The 21560-nt window shown below is 37.2% G+C and overlaps 1 protein-coding gene across 1 annotated transcript in view; it reads right to left on the reverse strand.

Annotated features, from left to right (window-relative positions):
• tnni3k (TNNI3 interacting kinase) overlaps nucleotides 1–21560 on the reverse strand; it is a 243372-nt gene that overhangs the window by 140643 nt on the left and 81169 nt on the right. Inside the window, exons 8-16 of the mRNA XM_008114094.3 lie at nucleotides 19684–19828; nucleotides 19482–19586; nucleotides 13987–14081; nucleotides 13136–13285; nucleotides 11416–11502; nucleotides 6864–6920; nucleotides 1205–1297; nucleotides 1061–1118; nucleotides 490–684 (exon numbers count right to left, since the gene is read on the reverse strand). Of these exons, the coding sequence (XP_008112301.1) occupies nucleotides 490–684; nucleotides 1061–1118; nucleotides 1205–1297; nucleotides 6864–6920; nucleotides 11416–11502; nucleotides 13136–13285; nucleotides 13987–14081; nucleotides 19482–19586; nucleotides 19684–19828 (985 nt within the window). The remainder of the gene's footprint in view (nucleotides 1–489; nucleotides 685–1060; nucleotides 1119–1204; nucleotides 1298–6863; nucleotides 6921–11415; nucleotides 11503–13135; nucleotides 13286–13986; nucleotides 14082–19481; nucleotides 19587–19683; nucleotides 19829–21560) is intronic.

The following is a 21560-nucleotide window of genomic DNA, read 5'->3' on the forward strand; positions in this document are numbered from 1 at the left end:
ATCTCCTAGAGGATGAAAAAGTGTACCTCAGGATGGGGTTACAACCCCGAGGTCTTCACAACCTAAAGTACTTGCCTATCAGTGGGACTTATTTGCTTCCCCAGCAAATTTCAGGGGGAGGGGCAGCTTTTCTATTCTGTTAGGCTTGCATCTCTGTGCTACCTTTTGCCAATGTTGCCTCCCCTCTTTCCTCTCTCTAAAAATCTTTGTAACCACTTTCTGTCTTTTGCTACCTCATCCACCTCATTTTTTTCCAACCCTCATTTTCTCTCTAGGCCATTTACATAGTCTAGTCTCTTTCTCTGCCTGCCCCTCTTCCATATCACCTTCTTTTTTCTGAGGTTTCTAAATGAACATGAAGCAGCATTCATATGTGATGTCATCAGCCAGTGCTAGCGTTCATGAACAATTCCAATCGGATTTCCACTCTGATTATAAGCTCAGGTGAACAACTGGGAATGCTCAAAGTAACACATAAAGTGAGATTACCTTTTCTGTTCATGCAAAAGGGAAAAGAGGGATCCGCCGGATATGTATTGCGTCACAATAGCAAATTGACTTGGGTCATCCAGGCAAGCACCAACAAATTGGATGACACAGGGGTGATTGAGTCGGCACAAGATGGAAACTTCACGGCAAAACATGTCGACATCTGACTTGGAGCAGTAGGTGTTGGCTCGGTAACTGGTAGATAGCATAAGAAAAAAATTACAGCAATAGTAATTTAAGGAACATTGCTGTTGTTAATTTATATTCTATTTTCTTAAAACCAGTACTCAATACAGCTTATGAAATAAACACACACACACAGCACAGCATTGTTAAAATAGACACAAGATTAATTCTTAAACATTACTATCCAGTTAGTAATATTGAAAACCATTTAAAACAACAAAAGCAGTTTAAAAACAGGTAAAAACCATAAGCATGCTACTAAAAACCTTTTCTTTAAAAACAGTTCTCCAAAGGATGCAGAAAAAATTGTAACAATTTAACATGCTAAAGGTTAAATATATTTAACTGGTAAAGTTACTTAATAGAAAATGCCTTAAACACTTACCGTTTAATAGCCACTATTTTATTTCTGCATCTTCCTTTGTAAACTTTCCCAAATGACCCTACAATGAATTAAATGAAATAAGAACACAATAACACGTAAACATTTATTTTTCGAATAGGGTCATGTTTTCCTGTTTCCTTCTACCTGAGCCAATAATTTCATGGAACTCAATTTCTGAGAGCTGGAGGTGAAAATGGGATGGCAGACCAGCACGGAGAAGGAGAACATCAGCTTTTTCTGAAAAAGAAAATAGTTTATTTGTAAAATGAAATAAAATCTTAAAAGCACTAAACCTGATAAAATAAATAAACAGCAAGAAACTGTTGGTTTTTTCCTCCCAGTCTCAACATTGGTTGACTGCTAACTTCTGTCTTTTTTGTGTCAGTACCCTACAATAAACCCCAATAATACACAGATTTGCAATATTCTGACTGCCTTGGAACTTTTTGGCTTTAGAGGCTTAACACTGTTCCATATGCATATTCTATCTGGATCATATAATGGTTGTAGAAAATCCTTCATACAAGGAATTAGTTACCTCTAATGTTTCTAACAGTGGGCAAAAAGTCTGTTTTTATTTTCTTTCTTATTTCCATCTACCATTCAGTGAGTTTTGGAATTGGATTTGATACACAACTGAGTTTGCAGACAGACTTCTTGGTCCATGTGCTGTGCTATAAGATGTTTATCACAACGTTTGTTAATGGAACATTTCAATATCCTTTCTAATTACATGGGCAAGATATAAACTTTTGATGCTACACCTGGAACTAATATTTGAAAAGAAGATACTTAACCAAACTGTATTGAAAGAACCAGCAGGAGATAACCAATTAACTTTTGCAAATGAGTCTTTGGTGAAGGTGGCTTAAATCTTATGGTATTTACATGATATTCCTCTTTTAAAACTTTTAATTCTTAATTATTTTATTTTTAAAAAAATGTTATTTAAGTAACAGTATCTTGTAAAATATCTCAATTCAGTTTGGATCACCTTGCAAATCTACAGAATGTATGACTTACAGCTGTGATGATACATAGTTTATTTATTATTTATTTATTTACAACATTTATATCCTGTCCTTCTCACCCCGAAGGGGACTCAGAGAGGCTTACAAGTTATATGTACATCAATATATTATATCATTAGCTAGCACAATATTAGTATCATATATTACTATATTGTACTGTACCACTATACTGCAATATTATTAGTAAAACTACATGTAATATATCTAATTATATTATTATATTGTATTATTATTAGTATTATATTGTATTACAATTTTATGATCAATATTATATGTAATTACAATATATTATTAGCATAGCACAATATTAGCACTGTATATTACTATATTGTACTAGACCATTATACTGCAATATTATTAGTAATATTACATGTAATATATAAAATATAATTATTATATTGTATTATTATTAGTATTATATTATATTACATTATAATATTATTTTAAAGTTTTCTCCTTGGTATAAAAAGAGCCTGCTTCACAGTTAACAGTTCTTAGTAAGTGTAAACCACACTTGAAGACTGGATACTATTACGTTGAAGCAAGACTGGCTGAACACTGGGAGATCAGCAACAGCTAGATATCCATAGGCTTAATATGCAAGGCTATGCAAAGCAGCTACCCCTACAAAAATGCTCAGCTCTTTAACCTGAATCCTGGACTGGAATCCTAATCACACACGTTTTTAGTCTACACTGTCTTTACAATGATAAATGTGAAGCAAGATCTTAAACCATATGATGCCTCAGGTAAAAGAGGATAAATGTGTGACAAAGTAGGAAACCTTTGCTTTGTCGTGAATTATTTAGATACCCCATTAGACTCGAGCCTTCCTGAATGGCTTGGTTCTAATGGGGTATGGGCCCTGTGGGGACAGACTCCTGGGACTGCTTCTGCACAGCTTAATTTGTTCCTTTGGGCTCAATGAGCCAGAAGAAGCAAAAAGGGCAGCCCTCCCTCCCCAAATCGCCCCTAAAAGGCCTGAAAACATCAGAAAACTTATTGGGCCATTATTAGGCCTCTCTGTCAGTCTCCTGAAATGTACCAGTCATGTGCCAGGAGACAGGGGGGACAGATTGCTCCTGTCCCTCCACCTAGCCTCCTGGCTTGTCATTTGTATGTTCTAGGAGGCTTGCAGAGAGGCATTATGGTGGCCCAGTAAGTTTTCTATAGTTTTTAGGGCTTGGGGGGAGGAGTTCTTTGGGGAGTTCCCCATGCCCTCTCAGAAGTTACCAGGAGGACATGGAGACACCCTACAGGCAAAGCTCATTTTTTACCCTAGAGCAGGGGTCCCCAAACTAAGGCCCAGGGCCCGGATGCAGCCCTCCAAGGACATTTACCTGGCCCCCGCCCTCAGTTTTACACTTAGGCTCCCCCAAAGTCTGAAATGACCTGAAGGCACACAACAACAACAGTCCTACTTAACTTGACTATCTCTTTGGCCAGAAGCAGGCTCACACTTCCCATTGAAATCCTGATGTTTACAGTATGTTGGTTAAAATTGTTTTTATTTTTAAATATTATATTGTTCTTTCATTTACTAATATTGTGCTATGGTAATAATATAATATATTGTGTATACATATAATATTGATAATAATGTTATAATGTAATACAATATAAAATTATTTATCTATTTATTTATTACCCCGCCCTTCTCACCCAATAGGAAACTCAGGACAGCTAATAATAAAAATATAATATAATAATATTGTATAATATAATAATATTAATTATATATTATATATTAAATGTAATATTACTAATAATATTATGGTATAGTGGTATAGTACAATATAGTAATATATGCTGCTAATATTGTGCTATGCTAATAATATAATATATTGTATGTACATACAACTTGTAAGCTACTTTAAGTCCCCTTCAGGGTGAGAGAGGGTGGGGTATAAATGTAGCAAATAAATAAATAAATAAATAAATGTTGGTGTTTTTTTTTTGTACTACAAATAAGACATGTGCAGTGTGCATAGGAATTTGTTCATTTTTTTTTCAAATGATAATTCGGCCCCTCAACAATCTTGAGGTACCATGAACCGGCCCTCCACTTAAAATGTTTGGGGACCCCTGCCCTAGAGTGTGGGGACCTAAGCCCACTTTGGAGTGTGTTTCTTTATCCCACTCTGAAGCGGGTTTAAATGTAGCCTGGAAATGCCCCTAGTTCTTTCTTCCTCTTTTAAATCCCCTGTTGTGTTCTTATGAGTAGTAGGATTATATTTGAGTAACAATTGTACATGACGAGTGTACAGCACCCAAGTACAGTGTTCTTGAAGTAGGTACATTACTGTAGATTGGCAGATTACTCAGTGTTGAAAGGGAAACATTTTTCTTTACTTAAAAAATTGTATGCAGATGACTAAGAATGTGTTGTCACCTATAATTGATTTTCAGTATATTTATATTTTGGATTTCGTGCCTTTTGGAAACAAGCCCCGCATTTAAAATCGTGAGATGCATTTGGATAATGAAGTAAGGTGTTTCCTCTAACTTCCCTATTTGTTTATCTCTTATCATTTCTCCCACCCCTCTCCCTTTCCCATCCTGATTTTTACCTTTCCCCTCCTTTTCTTGTAAAAGGCATGATGGGTGCAAAAAGGAATGGGCCTGCTATGTATGGGGCCATAACAGAGAAGATGCCATAATACTGAATTTGGGGTATGTGGCCAATGCATACAAAGCATGTGCTTTGCCACTGACTTTTTCAAACTATAGGGTTTTTTTTAGTAGGGAGTGGGCAGGCAAAAAAAGATGAAGTGGTTCAGTTTAAAATGTCTTAAGACCTTTCAGGTTAAGAATTCTCCATCTTTCATTGACTGGCCGATCTCTGCAGTTATCTCCTTATTGTTGCTCTTGTGCTGCATTAACAGAAACACACACTTCCTTATCCATCTTTATCAAACAGGCACTTGAAGAAGTGCCCAGCTTGATGATTTTGGGGACAGGATCTAGATTGCAGAAAAGCATCTTTAAAGGGACCAAATTCTGAAGGAGCACATAACAAAATGTGTTCTCTTGGGGCCAGCAGTCACAATCTACAAATCCCATGGTCTGTGCCAAGTTGCCAACATTAATCAATGGGGCTACACACACACACATTCATCTCCCTTTTCCTGTCCTCTCTCTAATTGATACAAGGAGACTGCACATTTCCTTGATGCTTGCAGCCACTTCCAATCAACCCCAGGTTTGTCATTGCAGCCTCTTCGAAAGCAACACTTCCAGGATTATCTTATAGGACTTTACCAAGTTAACTAGGGTTGGATCTACACTGCACTATATCCCAGGATCTGATCCCATATTATTTTTCTTTGAACTGGATTATATGAGGTTCCTTCCACACTGTCCTTTAATCCAAATTATTGTCATGGTTTGCAAAGGCACTGTGTGTGCGTTAACTGGAAAATGAAGTGCATGAAGCCAATTGGCTGAGCCTGCAAAAACCTGGGGATTGGTTTTGATACTGTTTCTGTTCTGCTGCTGCAGAACAAGTTTGGACAAGTTTTCATTGCTGACTGAGTACTGCTGGTGAAGGGAGCAGTGTACTCAGAGAGAGGCCTTGCTATTTTGAGGCCTGTTTGCTACTGAGAAAAGAGGGAGAAGAACCAGGATTGTATTCTTCTTTGAAGCAGATTTGTGGATTGAAGAAGGACTATTTATGACTGTGGACTTCTGTAAGTGATCAGAGGGACCATTGTAAATACTACTGTTTTTGATCTCTTAGAATCAGTAAAGTTCCTGTATTTTTGTTCTGCAAACCTGGGTGACATGTTATTGTTCTGCGGGTGACACTGGATCTTGGGCACACGTAAGAGTTTCCATTTATCATCATCAATCCGCTACAATCATCAAGGCAGATAATCCACATTATTTGCTTTGAACTCGATTATATGAGTCTACACTGCCATATGATCCAGTTCAAAGTAGATAATCTGAATTTTATATGACAGGCCCTTTCAGACAGGCCCATATTCCAAGATCTGATCCTAGGTTTTCTGTTTATCCCAGATTATCTGGCAGTAGGGACTCATACAATCCACTCTAAAGCAGAAAACCTAGGATCAGATCCTGGGATATAGGGCAGTGTAGTTCCAGCCTAGGCCTTCTATTTCCATTATCGAAGAATGATTTCAGGGCCTAATGGAGTCCAGAGACATCTGGGAGAAAAGAAAAGAACAGTCAGCTGAGAGTTGGGCATGCAGTTTCGTACCTGCGTGGCTGTGGCGCATGGGGCCGGGCTGTGGCGCAAGCTGGTGAGCAGCCAGCTGAGACCAATCACTCTGACCAAGAGGTCATGAGTTCGAGGCCAGCTCGGAGCCTGCATTTGTCTTGACTTTGTTCTATGTCAAGGCATTGAATGTTTGCCTATACGTGTAATGTGATCCGCCCTGAGTCCCCTTCGGGGTGAGAAGGACGGAATATAAATGCTGTAAATAAATAATAATAATAAATAATAATACCTCTGTAATCAATTGACACATAGATAAATGTTTTTTTTTAAAAAAACTGGAAGGGACAAAGACATCATCAGTAGAGGTATCATGGGCATACTGATATCCCATGATTGCTGCATCAAGACCATCCCAGCTGCAAAACCTCTCATGTTTTCCATATACACAGTAGATGCCCCCATCAGTAGATGCCTTTAACAACATGGGTCACATTTCCCTCAAAAATAGGATTGGGAAAAGGTAAATGATTTCACACAACTTTGTCTCATCTCTATTAATTGCATTTTGCAATAAAATATAAAATACCTTTAGTCATGCTTTTAATTTTCCCCAAAGGAGATGGAACTGACACGTAAGATCCATCTGGAATTAAAAGACAGAGATTAAAAGTTATAGATGCTCTGAACAAACAGTATTTTTAAAATAAGCTAATTAATTAAGTAAGTTCTAAATGGTTATAATTTGTGTCCTTTAAAAAACTAATATTAATATTATCTGTGGAAAACATTTGATTTAGCTTCATCAACATTAACGTGAAAATTTCAAGTAGTTTCATTAAGGCTTTAGAAACTGCTTATATTTATACAGTAATAGCTAGGGCTTTAGCTCTCATTACTTTATATATTTTACAGGCTAGTCTTTTTATTGGAAGTGCAAAATAGGGATTAACTAAATTTTCCTAAAATAAAGCAGTCTATTTATGTGGTGCCAAACATGAAAATCTTATTTTCTTTTACTCAGATATGTAAGGATTCAAATAACTGGATGAAATATTGGATGTGAAATTGTAAAGTGCAATTTCCAAGGAAGAACTGGGAAGTGGTATATTCAAAAAGATTTGGGAAATGTAAGGGAACAGGAGTCAAAGGTCTGGTTTATATATGTACAACATTAGAATGGAAAAGTAAGGTATTTAGGGAATATTTACTGAGGTCATTTTTATTAATAATAACCAAAAATATAAATTGTCTGAAGAAATAATCATGTGTAATCTGAAGCATGGCAGAAAGGTCATCTACCCATCTTTCCCAAACAGCTTTGCTTTCAAGAAACCAGAAAAAATGACCTAACTCTTTCCAATAATTTCCATGGGACAATATTGTTACTGCATTGAGCATTAATGGAACAAAATCCATCTTCTGTCTTTGGTAAGTCAGGTTATCTGCTTTATGCAGCAATATTGGACAATATTTTGTGCAGAATTTTTTGGTAAGCCTTCCATATAGCGTATACTGTCAAAAGTTCTTCACCAGTTACTATTTACCGGTTGGACAGTTTCCTAGAGATGAATAATTAATGCCTAAAATTAGGAAGTCAAAGACATCTGAAACATAAAAAGAAGTATTGAGATGAATGAATACATTGACATAGGAACTGCAATTAGTTCCATTTATGTTTTATATTTTCTGGATTTGAATAAGACTAACATCAAATAAGAGGTTTGGACATAGGCTGGAATCATGCTGGTTACTTCCAACTACAGTAGTCTTGTTGAATCCATTGTTAAATGGAGGGTAATTGTGTAGGTAAATTCTACTTACCAAGTGGTCAGCTCTGATAAAGACTAATACTTTTGGATTATTTGGTCAGGACTAATTTTTTTTGGATTTTTTTTTGCACATATTTTTCTAAAGTCTAATAATAAGCTTTAGACCAACCCACAGGAAATTGGGGGTTTGCTAAGTCTTACATAAGGGAAAGTATGCCTTAATAACTACTTGTTGAACTACATGTCAAGACATGCACAAAGAAAGCATGGAAATGTTACTCTAAAAAGCAACATAATACTTATTAGTTCTAATTTTTAAGGTTAATCATGACTTCCGTGTTTTCTCAATGTAGAAGAGAATTATTGTTGCATTAATTTTTAAAACATAAATCCCCCCTAAAAATGAACTCACACCCAGGAACATTTTTCAAACAAAAAATCAATATTACTGTGTTTAAAAAAGCCCTTGTGGTTATTAAATGGTTGAAAGTAACTAATGAGGGGTGCTGCCTCTCATTAAGGGGTATAAGAGAGGACAGCAGTTTAAAAGGACTAAAAGTGGCTAAACAGGAATTTAAGGTGAGAGCATTCGCTGACGATCTATTAGGTATAATTGAAGACCCATGTAAAAATTTAGAAAGTTGGCTGAAAAAAATAGAGGAATTTGGGGAATTGGCAGGTTTCCGACTGAACAAGAAAAAGACAATGATCCTAACAAAGAATGTGACAAAGAAGAACCAAGAAGTATTAAGCAAAAAAACGGGTATAAATTGTGTGACAAAAATTAGATATTTGGGAATATGGATCACCTCAAAAAATTCCCAACTTCTCACAAATAACTACACTAATGTATGGAAAGAAATAAGGAAAAATTTAGCAACATGGAAACTTTTAAACCTATCACTTTTGGGAAGGATGTCTCTGGTCAAAATGAATATCTTACCTAGACTTTTATTCCTCTTTCAAAACATCCCAATAATACGTAATATCAAGTCATTTAAAGAATGGAATAAGGACTTAATGAAGTTTGTTTGGAAGGGGAAGAAACCCAGGATAAAATATAAAGTATTAATTGACAAAAAAAATAAAGGAGGATTTGGATTTCCGGACTTAAACCTTTACCACGATGCCTGTGCCCTCGACTGGATCAGACCATGGATGAATCTTAACAAAGAAAAAACACTTACATTAGAGGGTCATGATCTGAGAGTGGGGTGGCACTCGTATATTTGGTACGAAAGAGAGAAAAAAGAGAAAAATTTCGGAAATCATTTTATTCGCTCCTCCTTATTACGAATTTTGCAAAAATATAAAAAAAAATTCTACCTAAAGACACCATTATGGCTATCCACTATGGAAGCCAAACAAAGAAGACTTCTAGGATGGTCCAATTGGCCAACGTATAGGACTTTATTAATTAAAGGCACAGAAATTCTGAAATCGCATGAAGAGATAAAACAAAAATTCGCGCACATATCATGGCTGCACTACATGCAGATTAAGGAGCAATATAATAAAGACAAAGAGGTGGGGTTTTATCAGAGTGATCAATTCTGGGTTAAAATTCTAGATTCAGAAAACAAGATAATTACAAAAATTTATAACAAACTATTGGAGTGGTCAACTGAAGAGGAAACAATAAAAAAGTGTATGATTAGGTGGGCAGAAAATTTAAGAAGACCTATAATGTTGGCAGAATGGGAATCTATCTGGACTAAAAAATTAAAATATACCTATGCAATGGACTTGAAAGAAAACTGGCTTAAAATGTTCCACTGCTGGTATATCACACCAAAGAAATTAAACCAAATGTACAAGAATACTTCAAATAACTGTTGGAAGTGTGAGGACCAAGAGGGAAGCTTTTTCCATATGTGGTGGACATGTAAAGCTACGAAAACATTTTGGGAGAAAGTCCATAAAATCTGTCAGGAAATTCTTAAAACTGTCTTCCCCAGAAAAGCGGAGTATTATCTTTTGGGGTTAACAGACCAGAATATACACTTAGGGCCGAACGATGATAAAATCTTTACTTATTTAACGACCGCCGCCAGAATATGCTTTGCAAAAAGATGGAAGCAAAAAGAACTCCCGAACACGGAGGAATGGCTACAGAAAGTGAGAGAAATAAAAGATATGGACAAATTAACTTTTCTTTTAAAGAGAAATACAGGGTCCCCGATAAAATATACAGATTGGAGTAAAGTAGAAGAGTACGAAAGGAAAAATAAATGAAGATTAAACTTGAATGAGCAAAGGAATAACCTCTTTTGGTTTTCTATTTTTCAAAATATTGTTTACTGGAGGCAAAAAATTCTGGAACACAGCCAATAGAAAGGCTATCATCGATTATTATCAGCAGTATTATTTTTTCTTTTTCTTTTTTTTCTTTTTCTTTTAGAAGGATGGCCTCTATTACGAAGGAGACGGCGGCTGATCTATAATGGACTTGTATATATAGATCACCCCCCTCCTCAGAAACAGAGATTGGGAAACGCAATGGCAAAGATGGAAGTTCGGTTTTTTTTCTCTCCTTTTTTAAAGTTTTTAAACTTCTCTACTATCATAACTTCATTTTCTGCACTTTCTATTCTAAAATTGTTCTCACTCTTTCGTTGTATTAAATTTTTTTTCAATAAACCTATATATATATATATATATATATATATATATATATATATATATATATATATGGTTGAAAGTAACTAATGAGGGGTGCTGCCTCTCATTACCCCAAAAAATAATGGGTGTATAAATAATATTGTCACTTTTAATATATTAATTCACAGCTCTATGAACAAGGAACAAAGAACTTGTTCATTAAATGCTTTGCCTCTTAGATCATCTTCCTCTGCTTTTGTAAATTGAAGGGTAGATGTGTGTTCCTAAAGCAACACTCTTCCAGCTTTTGTTTTCGTAAGCAGATAATAAACTCTTCTTTCTTGAGATTTGCTGGTAGAACACTCTCCCAGGTACTCTCAAGTTCCATATTATAATCATTTGAGAAGCTTTTCTCCTTCCATGTCTCTTTTTCTTTGTTCAGTATGTTTCTTATTAACATACCATCTTCTTCTTCGTGCTGGCCAAGCTTCCTCAATGGCCACTCCATATAGTTTTCAACATCCTCCTCTAACCAACTGCCTCATCTAATTCCCATTTGGTTAAGTATCTGAGCAGATGCTCCTGCTGTCCCTGTCCAGGTTGTGTACCGTTACATGCTGCTTATTCTGTGTTGTTCCTATGAGTTTGTCATACATCTTTTAAGCTGGTTTCACAACATACATTTTTTGACAGAGGTGGGAGCGGTTAATGGTTTCCAGTAGATTGCATGCATTACAATACAAAGTGAATAACTTGACCATATTGTACCTCCTCCAGGTTGAGAGTATTCATTACAAGGAGATTCATCCTGTGGTCTTTTGTAATGTTTCAGAAGTGTGACAATGGCATCATGTCCTGAAAGACAGCAATTATAATAAGCAAACAATAGCAATAAAGACTTGGCAAAATATCCCATAACTAAATTCTTTCCTATGGTCTGAAAATGTGTCCACAACATGAGTATATGATAAAACATAAAATGGCATTGCTATGGAAAGAAAGCTGAGTTGCAGTAGCCCTTAGATGACTGCTCTATAATACTGAATTTTTCAGTTCTTTCTGACCTCACTGACTGTGATACCCCATTCTTCTGTGTGTAAATACCTGCCAACTGAGAAAACACACCATGCATCTAATTACATTGGCTACAGTCCATGAAAGGTTATTTCAGATAAGCTTTTTTGCTTAATACTCGTACAGCCACCCCTTGAAACAATACAATCCTGGAATTTTGTATGCTCAAATAGTTCCTCTTGAACCAACTCTTAAATATTCCTTTGATTCCTGGGTTTCAAATATTATTCTAATTTGATACGTTACCTGTAGTATGTTACCTTTATCAAAGTGTTTTTTTAAAAAAAATAATAATACTGTATTGTTATTTGATGCTTTTAGTGATAGTACTTTGCATATTTTAAATATTTCTTTTTTGCTTTGCTTTTCCTAAAGAATAAACTACCAAGAGAATATTAATTGGAGAGCAGCTATATAAACATGGTAAAGCAAAGCAAATCAATCACTTGATAAAAGCAACTATGCAGGCATGTCTCTTATTAGACATAAGAAGAGAATGCATTTATTCAGTTAAATTATCTTTGGTCTACGTATGCACATTTAAAGATATAATAGATTTTCCTGCAAATGATGTCAAATTACTATTTGCAATTTAACATCTGATATGCTCTGCAAATTGTTTTCTCAAGCATGTGTATTTATGATTTTAGAATAAGTGGGGGGTTTAAAGGGTCTCATTCACATTTTCATGAAAAAATACCCTTGGTAGGCAATAGATGAACAAATCAGAAAGAGCTTCCAAGTATCACCAATATTCTAGCTGAGTTTGGAGAGCAACAAGAATCAGAACATGAATCTGAGCTGTTGCTTTGGCAGATCTATGAAATGTGTAACAGCACAGTAGAAACCACCGAGATATGCAGTTTCTTTGAAGAATTTCTGCAGGAAATCAAGGATAGCTATCTATCTTTAAAGAGGGTTTATACTGCTGCCCATCACAGTAGAACCAGCATTTCCTTCCACATAAAATCAATAGTAGTCCCTGACTTCTTAATGGACTTCATGGATAACTGCATTCTAATGCTGTCTGTGATACTATGTTCGGTGATAAAGGGGGGGGGGGGGTAACTTTAAAGCCTTGTCTATACTTTACGGGAAGAAATGGCCATTTCTGGATAGAGGATAAACAGTGATAGATTTTTAAGGATTTTTATTTTATATTATTGGAAATGAGAAAGGCTGCAGCTGGGTTTGTATGGAATTAAAGCTTCGGTTACCATGTTAACATTTCAGAGAGAATAAATCCCATATTTGGTATTCCTCATTCTCTCAGTGTCAGAAAACTGACACACAATGACAGCTGCTCTCAGCATGCCTGGGTTGAGCTGAATTGTTTTTCCTACGCCGCCCTACCCTTTCCGATCTGTAATCCTATGTTCCTAAGGTAGAAGTTGGGAATCTAAAATAGTAATACCTTTCTCATAGGCCCACATCAAACAGGTCTGCTCATCTTTTTCACCACTAGACCTGCTGGGATCACAGGCTACAAGATTCATATCAGCTCCATTGTCCAGTAAAAACTGGACAAGACGGATGTGGCCATGATAGCAAGCAGAATGTAACCCTAAAAAACAGGAAAGGGGGGCAGGTAGAGAGAGACAAACATTACAGTAAGGAAGACTTTCATAAGAACATAAAATGATGTGTAGTAGAACAATAAAAATCATCAATGGATTTCCTGGCAAAAGGGATTTGTTATAAAATCAATTACTATAGAGCAACCCCCTACCTGTTCAATGCTATGTCGTGGTACTTCTTGCAATTCTTAAATGGCATTCCGGCTCTCACACTATCTGTAAATATTCCCTTCCATTTGCAAACAGGGCAGCTTTGTATTTGAAAGAAGTACCAAAAGGTAGGATTTCTGCATTGCTGCTGATGATACATGCGCTTGACATAATATGCCCATAGGCGATGCATATACTGTAGATGTATTACTAGATAATCCATTTACATGTAAAAGATGCACAGAAATTGATTTGAAACCATGAGTAAAGTATTCAGGGAAGTCAACTCTATTTTAATGACAGAGCGTGGCAAGATTTTTCAAATAGTTTAAAATAATGTGCTCAAGATTTACAAAAACTATTCTTATGGGGGTTTTTTTCTCCAGAATAATCCACTAGTGAAAAACAGTATGCTGGACAAAATGGAGATTTGCTCTGACCAAACTTTTTATACCAAAAGTTTGTGTATTTTTTTAAAAGAGTTATACTTCTTTTCATACACACTCTCTCACATAATCACATAACTTTACAGTCTTACCTGTATGCCCATCTCTTCCCTGGTGGTTAAGACTCAGCACATTCTGATCAAGGAGAAACTGTACAAGTTCCATGTTCTTGCCATATGTACATGCACTGTGTAAAGCAGAAGGATTTCTTTTAAAGTCAGTGAATAATAATGAACATGGTTGACCAATAGCTTATAAACATTAGCATCACAGAGTTAGCTAGCAATATAGAAACATCTCAGTACCTACATGTGTTTATCTTTATATATGAACATGCACAACATTTGCATTAAGTAGGTAGGGTTCCTTTGCTGTGCAAATAAGAACATTTGTTGAAACAAAGGGAGTCTTTGCTGTGATTGACCCAAGGCTTTGAAATGATCTCTATCATTAACTACATTTCTTCCTTCATCATACATTTTTTCACAATCTGCAGATACTAATATATAAAAATGTGGAAAATACTTATATAAGAGCATATATGCATACATATATGACCTAGGGGAAGAAAGACTCTTGCATTGCAAGTCAACAGGATTGCCGGATACCACTGGCGTTGCCCATTTCCCAATTTATATCATGGAAGCAGGATGAAAGGAGAATGAAAAACATGTTGGTTAACAACTCTACAGGCCCTCACATGATAAAGGAGAAAGAGATGAGAATAAAACAGAGTCCAGCTAGATTTTATATTGCCTGATGCAGTGGTTCTTAAAGTGTGCTCCGTGGAGCCCTTGGGGCTCCATGAAGCATACTGATGGGCTCCGTGCATCCCTCCTCCTCTTTTTCCTCTAAGCTTTCCCTCCTCTTCCCTGTTCCTCCCCTGCCCTGCATCCCTTGTTGTCAAAAGCCTTTCCCCATTGCTTCCATTGCAGCCAAAAGCCTTTTCCACCGCCCTCCCTTGCTGCCAAAAACCGTTTTTCCTCACCTTCCTTAACATCCAGATCCTTTTACTTTTGGTTTCCTTGCTTCCAAAACCCTATTTTCCACCCCCACCCCACCCCTTTTCCTGCATGGCAGCAGGCAGCAGGGAGTTAAACTGGATGTCCCCTTTGGTTTCTGCTATTATTATTATTATTATTATTATTATTATTATTATTATTATTGACACAACGATATAGTCTGACACAGAAAACAAGATAGATATGCTGGATTTCGTATCACAAAATCACAAGTCGAACACTTCCTAAATGTTTAGGACTGTGTGATGTATTTTCGGATGATGTGCGCAGACCCCAGTAAGGTGGCCTTTTGCAGTTGGCAGATCGTAATTTTGTCAATGTCTATTGTTTCCAAATGCCAGCTGAGATCTTTTGTCACAGCATCCAATGTGCCGATCACCACTGGGACCACCTGTACTGGTTTCTGCCAGAGTCTTTGAAGTTCAATCTTGAGGTCCTGATAGCGGCTGAGTTTTTCCTGTTGTTTTTCGTCAATGCGACTGTCACCTGGGATGGCAACATCAACCTTTTTCTTTTCCACAACTGTGATGTCTGGTGTGTTGTGTTCTAGAACTTTGTCAGTCTGGATTCGGAAGTCCCACAGTATCTTTGCATGTTCATTTTCCATTACCTTTGCAGGTTTATGATCCCACCAGTTCTTTTCTGCTGGGAGGTGGTACTTGAGGCATAAGTTCCAATGAATCATTTGGGCCACATAGTTGTGCCTCTGTTTGTAGTCTGTCTGTGCGATTTTCTTGCAGCAGCTGAGGATATGATCAATGGTTTCATTGGCTTCCTTGCACAGTCTGCATTTTGGGTCATCAGCTGATTTTTTTGATCTTGGCCTTGATTGCATTTGTTCCGATGGCTTGCTCCTGGGCTGCAAGGGTCAGGCCTTCTGTCTCCTTCTTCAGTGTCCCATTCGTGAGCCACAGCCAAGTCTATTATTCATAATTGTGCAGTTTTCTGGCATTGTATATTTCTGCCAAATGTCTGTCCATTTGTATTTTGATTCTGTAGCCCACTTGTCAATGGATGTCCAGAATTGGCAGCATCCACCGAGGTGCTTTTTATCCTGGGCAACGGCCGAGCCAGTATAGACTTTGTTTTGGTTTGATTCTCCATAATGCTAATAGGTTAGGTGCTCTTAGTTCCACTCCTCAGCTGAGACTTCTCTGGCTTGGTTGGACCTGCCGGTAGTTACACTACCGCCAGCACAGCTCTCAGCATCATTGGAACAGTTAAGCTCCCCCCACCACAACAAGGTGGCACCTGTGGGGGGTATTATTTATTATTATTATCATTATTACAAAGATTGGGTGGCCATCTGTTGGGGTGCTTTGATTGTGCTTTTACTGCATGGCAAAGGGGTCTGGACTGGATGGCACTGGAGATTGTTGTTGTTGTTAAGGCTGGATGGCTGCTTTTTCTTCATAGCAGAAGGGGGTTGGACTGGATGGCCCCAGGGGTCTTACACTAAAATGCTATTAAGTTTATTTTGTTGAAATTATTCTTCATTTTAAATATTGTATTGTTTTTTTTCTTTCCTTTTTTTGCACTACAAATGAGTTATGTCCAGTGTGCATAGGAATTTGTTCATGTTTTTTTTAATTATTTCACACAAACACTCTCCATCCATCTACCACTGGATCGGTCTATCTGTCAAATTTTAAAACAGAGTGCATCAAAAAGTTTACCCATGCCTGATGTATGCACATTGTATATAATATAATATAATATAATATAATATAATATAATATAATATAATATAATATAATATAATATAATATAATATAACTTAATATATTAATATATAAACATTTCTTGGGACTCCACGAGAAACATTTGCTTCAAAAAGGGCTCTGCAGCAGAAAAAGTTTGGGAACCCCTGGCCTGATGGAACACAGCACTGTGATAAGCGGGACCATGAAAACTGCCAGGATTGTGACAGAGTTATTTTATGTCAACTTCAGTAGTTCAGCATAATTTTTTTTTAAAAAAAAAAAAACAGATGGGTTTCTCAATCTTCTTGTAAGTAACATATAAATGTGTCATTGTCATTTCCACATTTTCCCATGCAAGGCATAGGTAAAGGTAAAGGTTTTCCCCTGACGTTAAGTCCAGTCGTGACCGACTCTGGGGGTTGGTGCTCATCTCCATTTCTAAGCTGAAGAGCTGGCATTGTCCGTAGACACCTCCAAGGTCATGTGGCTGGCATGACTGCATGGAGGGCCGTTACCTTCCCGCCGGAGTGGTACCTATTGATCTACTCACATTTGCATGTTTTCGAACTGCTAGGTTGGCAGGAGCTGGAGCTAACAGCGGCCGCTCCCGCCGCTCCCGGGGATTGAACCTGGGACCTTTCGGTCTCCAGCTCAGTGCTTTAACGCACTTCGCCACCGGGAGATAGGGTGGGTTATATATAACGTTACCTTCCCGCCGGAGTGGTACCTATTGATCTACTCACATTTGCATGTTTTCGAACTGCTAGGTTGGCAGAAGCTGGGGCTAACAGCGGGCGCTCATTCCGCTCCCGGGATTTGAACCTGGGACCTTTCAGTCTGCAAGTTCAGCAGCTCAGCGCTTTAACACACTGTGCCACCACCAGGGGCATAAATAGGTGTATTATCTGCTGTTGCCATGCCAGCTTGCCAAAATCTCTGCCTTGAAACTTGTGCTTTCTGAGACATGGCCAGAGTCTGCTAGGTTGAGAACTCTCTTGATAGTGTTATTGGTTTTTCTCACTTTACAGCTCTGCTATTTCTGCCTCTTTTAACAACTGTTTACTTTTTCTTTAAAACAAAATAAATTTCTCCCCCGAGCTGTCTTGAACACTGGGAATGAAGGAGAAGGGATTATACATCTCTTAATAAATAAATAATGACATCTAATTTAATATGCTTCATCTTTCACAGTCTGTCATCTTGCTGTAATGTGTGTATAGGACGTTTTGTAGACTATTAACTTTAAGTGTCTATATGGGAAACAATTATGATAAATATTTGTATTGTTCCCACCCCTGCCTCCACTGATAGCCTTCTTGTATTATGTGTAACAGATGGATGTAACAAAGTATTTGCAGACATACAGTGTATTCTTAGAAAAACTTGGTTGTTATGGAGGATAGCAGGAAATTCAATTGCCGACTTTACCGCTGGCACAATTCAATAGGAAATACTTCCCAGATGTTTGGGAGATCAAAATAAATGTTACTATATTAATTATCATTTTTACAGCATACTTATTGTATAAAATGTTTTTCAGGTTCTGTCTTTCACATCTTCATGAGTTTAAAGCTTTGCCATTTTCATTTTACAGCTGAGGAAATGAAACCGAGATGCAAGCTGCATGTCATGGGGTGGCTGCGATTTCCCCCCTAAGTGGTTTTGTTTCATTTAAAACAGTCTGAACAGGCATTCTAGAAGAATTACTCCCCGCTCAATATTACCCACCCTCTGAGAACGAGACAGGCCAGTTTTGTAGAGAGATGCTCCCTGGGAGGTTACAGCTATTAACATAAAACATCAACAGAAGTCTTCTATAGGATATGGTTGTTTCTAGTTTAATTGCTATCTTGATAATAGATGGCTATCAGTGACAGAGGAAATGGACCTAAATTCTAGATTTATCTCTGTGTTGGAGAAATGCATGAAATCTATACAACTGAAAGTAGACCATTAACTTTAAGTGCCTATATGGGAAACAATTATGAAAAATAGCTTTCTCCATGCCCACCCCTAACTTCACTGGTAGCTTTCTTGTATTATGTGCTACAGATGGAAGTAACAAAGTCTTTGGACTTTAGGAAATCAAAACAAATACTTGGATTCTTGTGTCATTGCAACCCAGTGAAAAATAAGGGAAGATCATTATCATTAAAGGCAAGAGACTACTCTGTGCTCTCAAAAAACTATTTGTGATACAGCTTTGGACTTCGTCACTGGTCTGCATGGTATAGCTATGCAGAATTTAATTTAAAAAATAAGCCTGGTATAAGGATTCAGGTTAGGCAAATAGTTCTCCCTAATAATATGGCAGTCTTCCTAAGCTGTCATTGTAAACCTTATCTCCATGATAATATCATCACCAGTGGAGGGCGGAAAGCTCTTCAGTTGTGCTATAATTTTGGTGACATAGATGTCATAAGTGTTTCAGTGAACTGATAAATTTAGGACTTAGATCCATCAATCTGCCACTGACAGCCATTTGGATTTAAGGCAACAGAAGCTTTGGAGCCTGAATGAATATGAAAAGCCTTTAACAGATCATGTTAAATTAACAGTTGTTGTTAAGTGAAAACGGTTTACTGATTATGCTGAAATAGGTTTATTTCAGTCATAAAAAGTTTTGTGCAAAATTCTGGAAATAAATACTATTTTACGCAAACTGTTAACAAATTCACTCCAGCATCTGGTATTATTTTTCCTTTGCTTAGTTTGCACAAAGTATGTCTACCTTTATCAACATTTAAGCGCAATGTTGTATTCCTATTCTGGTCTGTATTTCTGATTAGACTTAAAATGTTTTTTGGTGACAGTCGAGCCCTGTGGCACATTTGGTGGGGACAGGTATACAAAATTACCTACCTGTGAAAGGCAGTCTCACTGAATATATTCTCCTTAGTGAGGCTTTCTGTTCCAGAGAGCTGAATTAATTCCTTCACAACTTCAAACTTGCCATTGTAGCAAGCACTGGGAAGAAAAAATGTTGACAGGGTAAGGAAAAGTGAAGGCCAATACAGGTTTTTTTTTTTTTTTAAAAAAAGGTCCTACATTTCCCATTACTTACAGATGCAAGGGCGTGTCTCCATAAATGTTGACCACATGAGGCTGAACTTCAAAATTACTCTGAAGCAAAAACTTGACTATATCATGATGACCAAATCGAGAGCAGAAGTGGAGAGGGACATGGTCTTCATTATCTTGAGCATTCACTGCCATTGAACCAGAGAGAGGAAAACATGGAGCAGATTAATTGCATTAAATGGTTTCAAAACATTTTCCAATTGATAATGGCTGTGGCACTCAGATTGCAAAATCTCCATCTGACAACTGGAATGATGGCTCTCATTGAAGATATGGCCAAGCATTAGTCTAGGCAGAATTCACCCAGCTATGGGTTTCTGGACCACCAGATTCCCTATCATGCTATACTTTCGTAGATATGAACCTGCTCATTCCATAGTATGGTTCCAGGTTGGATCTGAGATAGGGTACCGATAAAATATTATGGAGCAGGAAAAGGAATAATAAAACCTAACTTCCAAACCCTAAATTTTATCCACATAGGTGACCTCACAACTTGACTGTTGCTGTTTTGTCAGTAGAGAGAGGAGAGATGTGATGCAGAGGCATCACAACAAGAATGGAACTGAGTGTTATTGTTTCCCTTTTTCCCCATTCTTCACTGGGGAAGCAATAGCTATGTTGGGAGGGGATAACTGAAAATTGGGTTTTGGAAGGTGAGGGGAACGTATATATTTATGTGGCTTTGACAGAGTTTTAAGTCACTTGGTCCTGCTCCATGATCTGTTCAGGATTAAAGTTACAGGATCCCTGCCACAGATCCAATCATTTAACCTCATTCTTTGGAGATGAACTTACGGAAATACCTAAAAATCTTTGAACTGTTTCAGAGAAGTTTGCCAAGTGACCCAAGAATGTAAAACAAATGAAGACCCAATGTATATATACTCAAATCAAAATTAGGATCAGGTCCCGAATCTCTCTCTCTCTCTCCCCTTTCCTCCCCCCTCCCTTCAAGTAACCTATTGGCTTATGGTGATCCTATGAATTTCAAAGGGTTTTCTTAGGAAATGAAGATGCAGATAGGGGTTGCCATTGCCTTCCTCTGAAATTTAGCATGAATCTGGACAGAAATGTCTTTAAGTTTTCAGACATGTCACATCTAATTACTTATTTGCTGGCTGTCAGTGATTTAAGCAAAACCAATTGTCTGCAGTGTTGTGTATGTGTCAAATCAGTACAGAGGTAACCCACTCTTTCCAAGTAAAAATAAATACCATTGCAAATAGATCATGATATGCAATATAATACAGCCATGGTATCCATGAAGGATTCATTCCCAGGTCCTTAAGATTGCAGTTAATAGTTAATCTTATTGTAATGTAGGACTTCTGGACCAAGGATACCATAGAATCATGCTGGAGGATCATGAAAATACTAGAGATATCATATATAGATAAATGAAACTGTGGATACTAATGTTATAGATACAGATACCATACTGCATTTGTAAACAAATACCTGTAACAGACCTCTGCTACTCCAGAAGAAAGCAGGCACCAGAAGAGAAATTCTAAACTGCTTTACAAAGATTTTTCCAACTCTACTTTGAAGTGGTTATGGACAAGATGCAATAAACGGCACTGTTTTTACTGTAAACAGAGGGATGTTTATAGAAGCATCAAGAAATTGAAACAGAAAGATATTTCTAAAGTTCACATTTTCTCATATTTGAGTTGTTTTGAGGTAACAATCACCTGAAAACTGGCCACAAAGGATGGAAGGACCCTTGGGAGTTGGAGTAGCCCTAGAAGCAAGATTCAGGCCATGGGCCACACTTTCTCAACCTCTGTTTTCAAGCAACCTTTTGTAAGTCAAAAAGAGCTCCCTGCCACTGGACTGAAGGACTGGATTTTGGGC

The sequence above is a fragment of the Anolis carolinensis genome, chromosome 4 (assembly GCF_035594765.1).
Source record: "Anolis carolinensis isolate JA03-04 chromosome 4, rAnoCar3.1.pri, whole genome shotgun sequence".
In the NCBI taxonomy this organism is placed as follows: domain Eukaryota; kingdom Metazoa; phylum Chordata; class Lepidosauria; order Squamata; family Dactyloidae; genus Anolis; species Anolis carolinensis.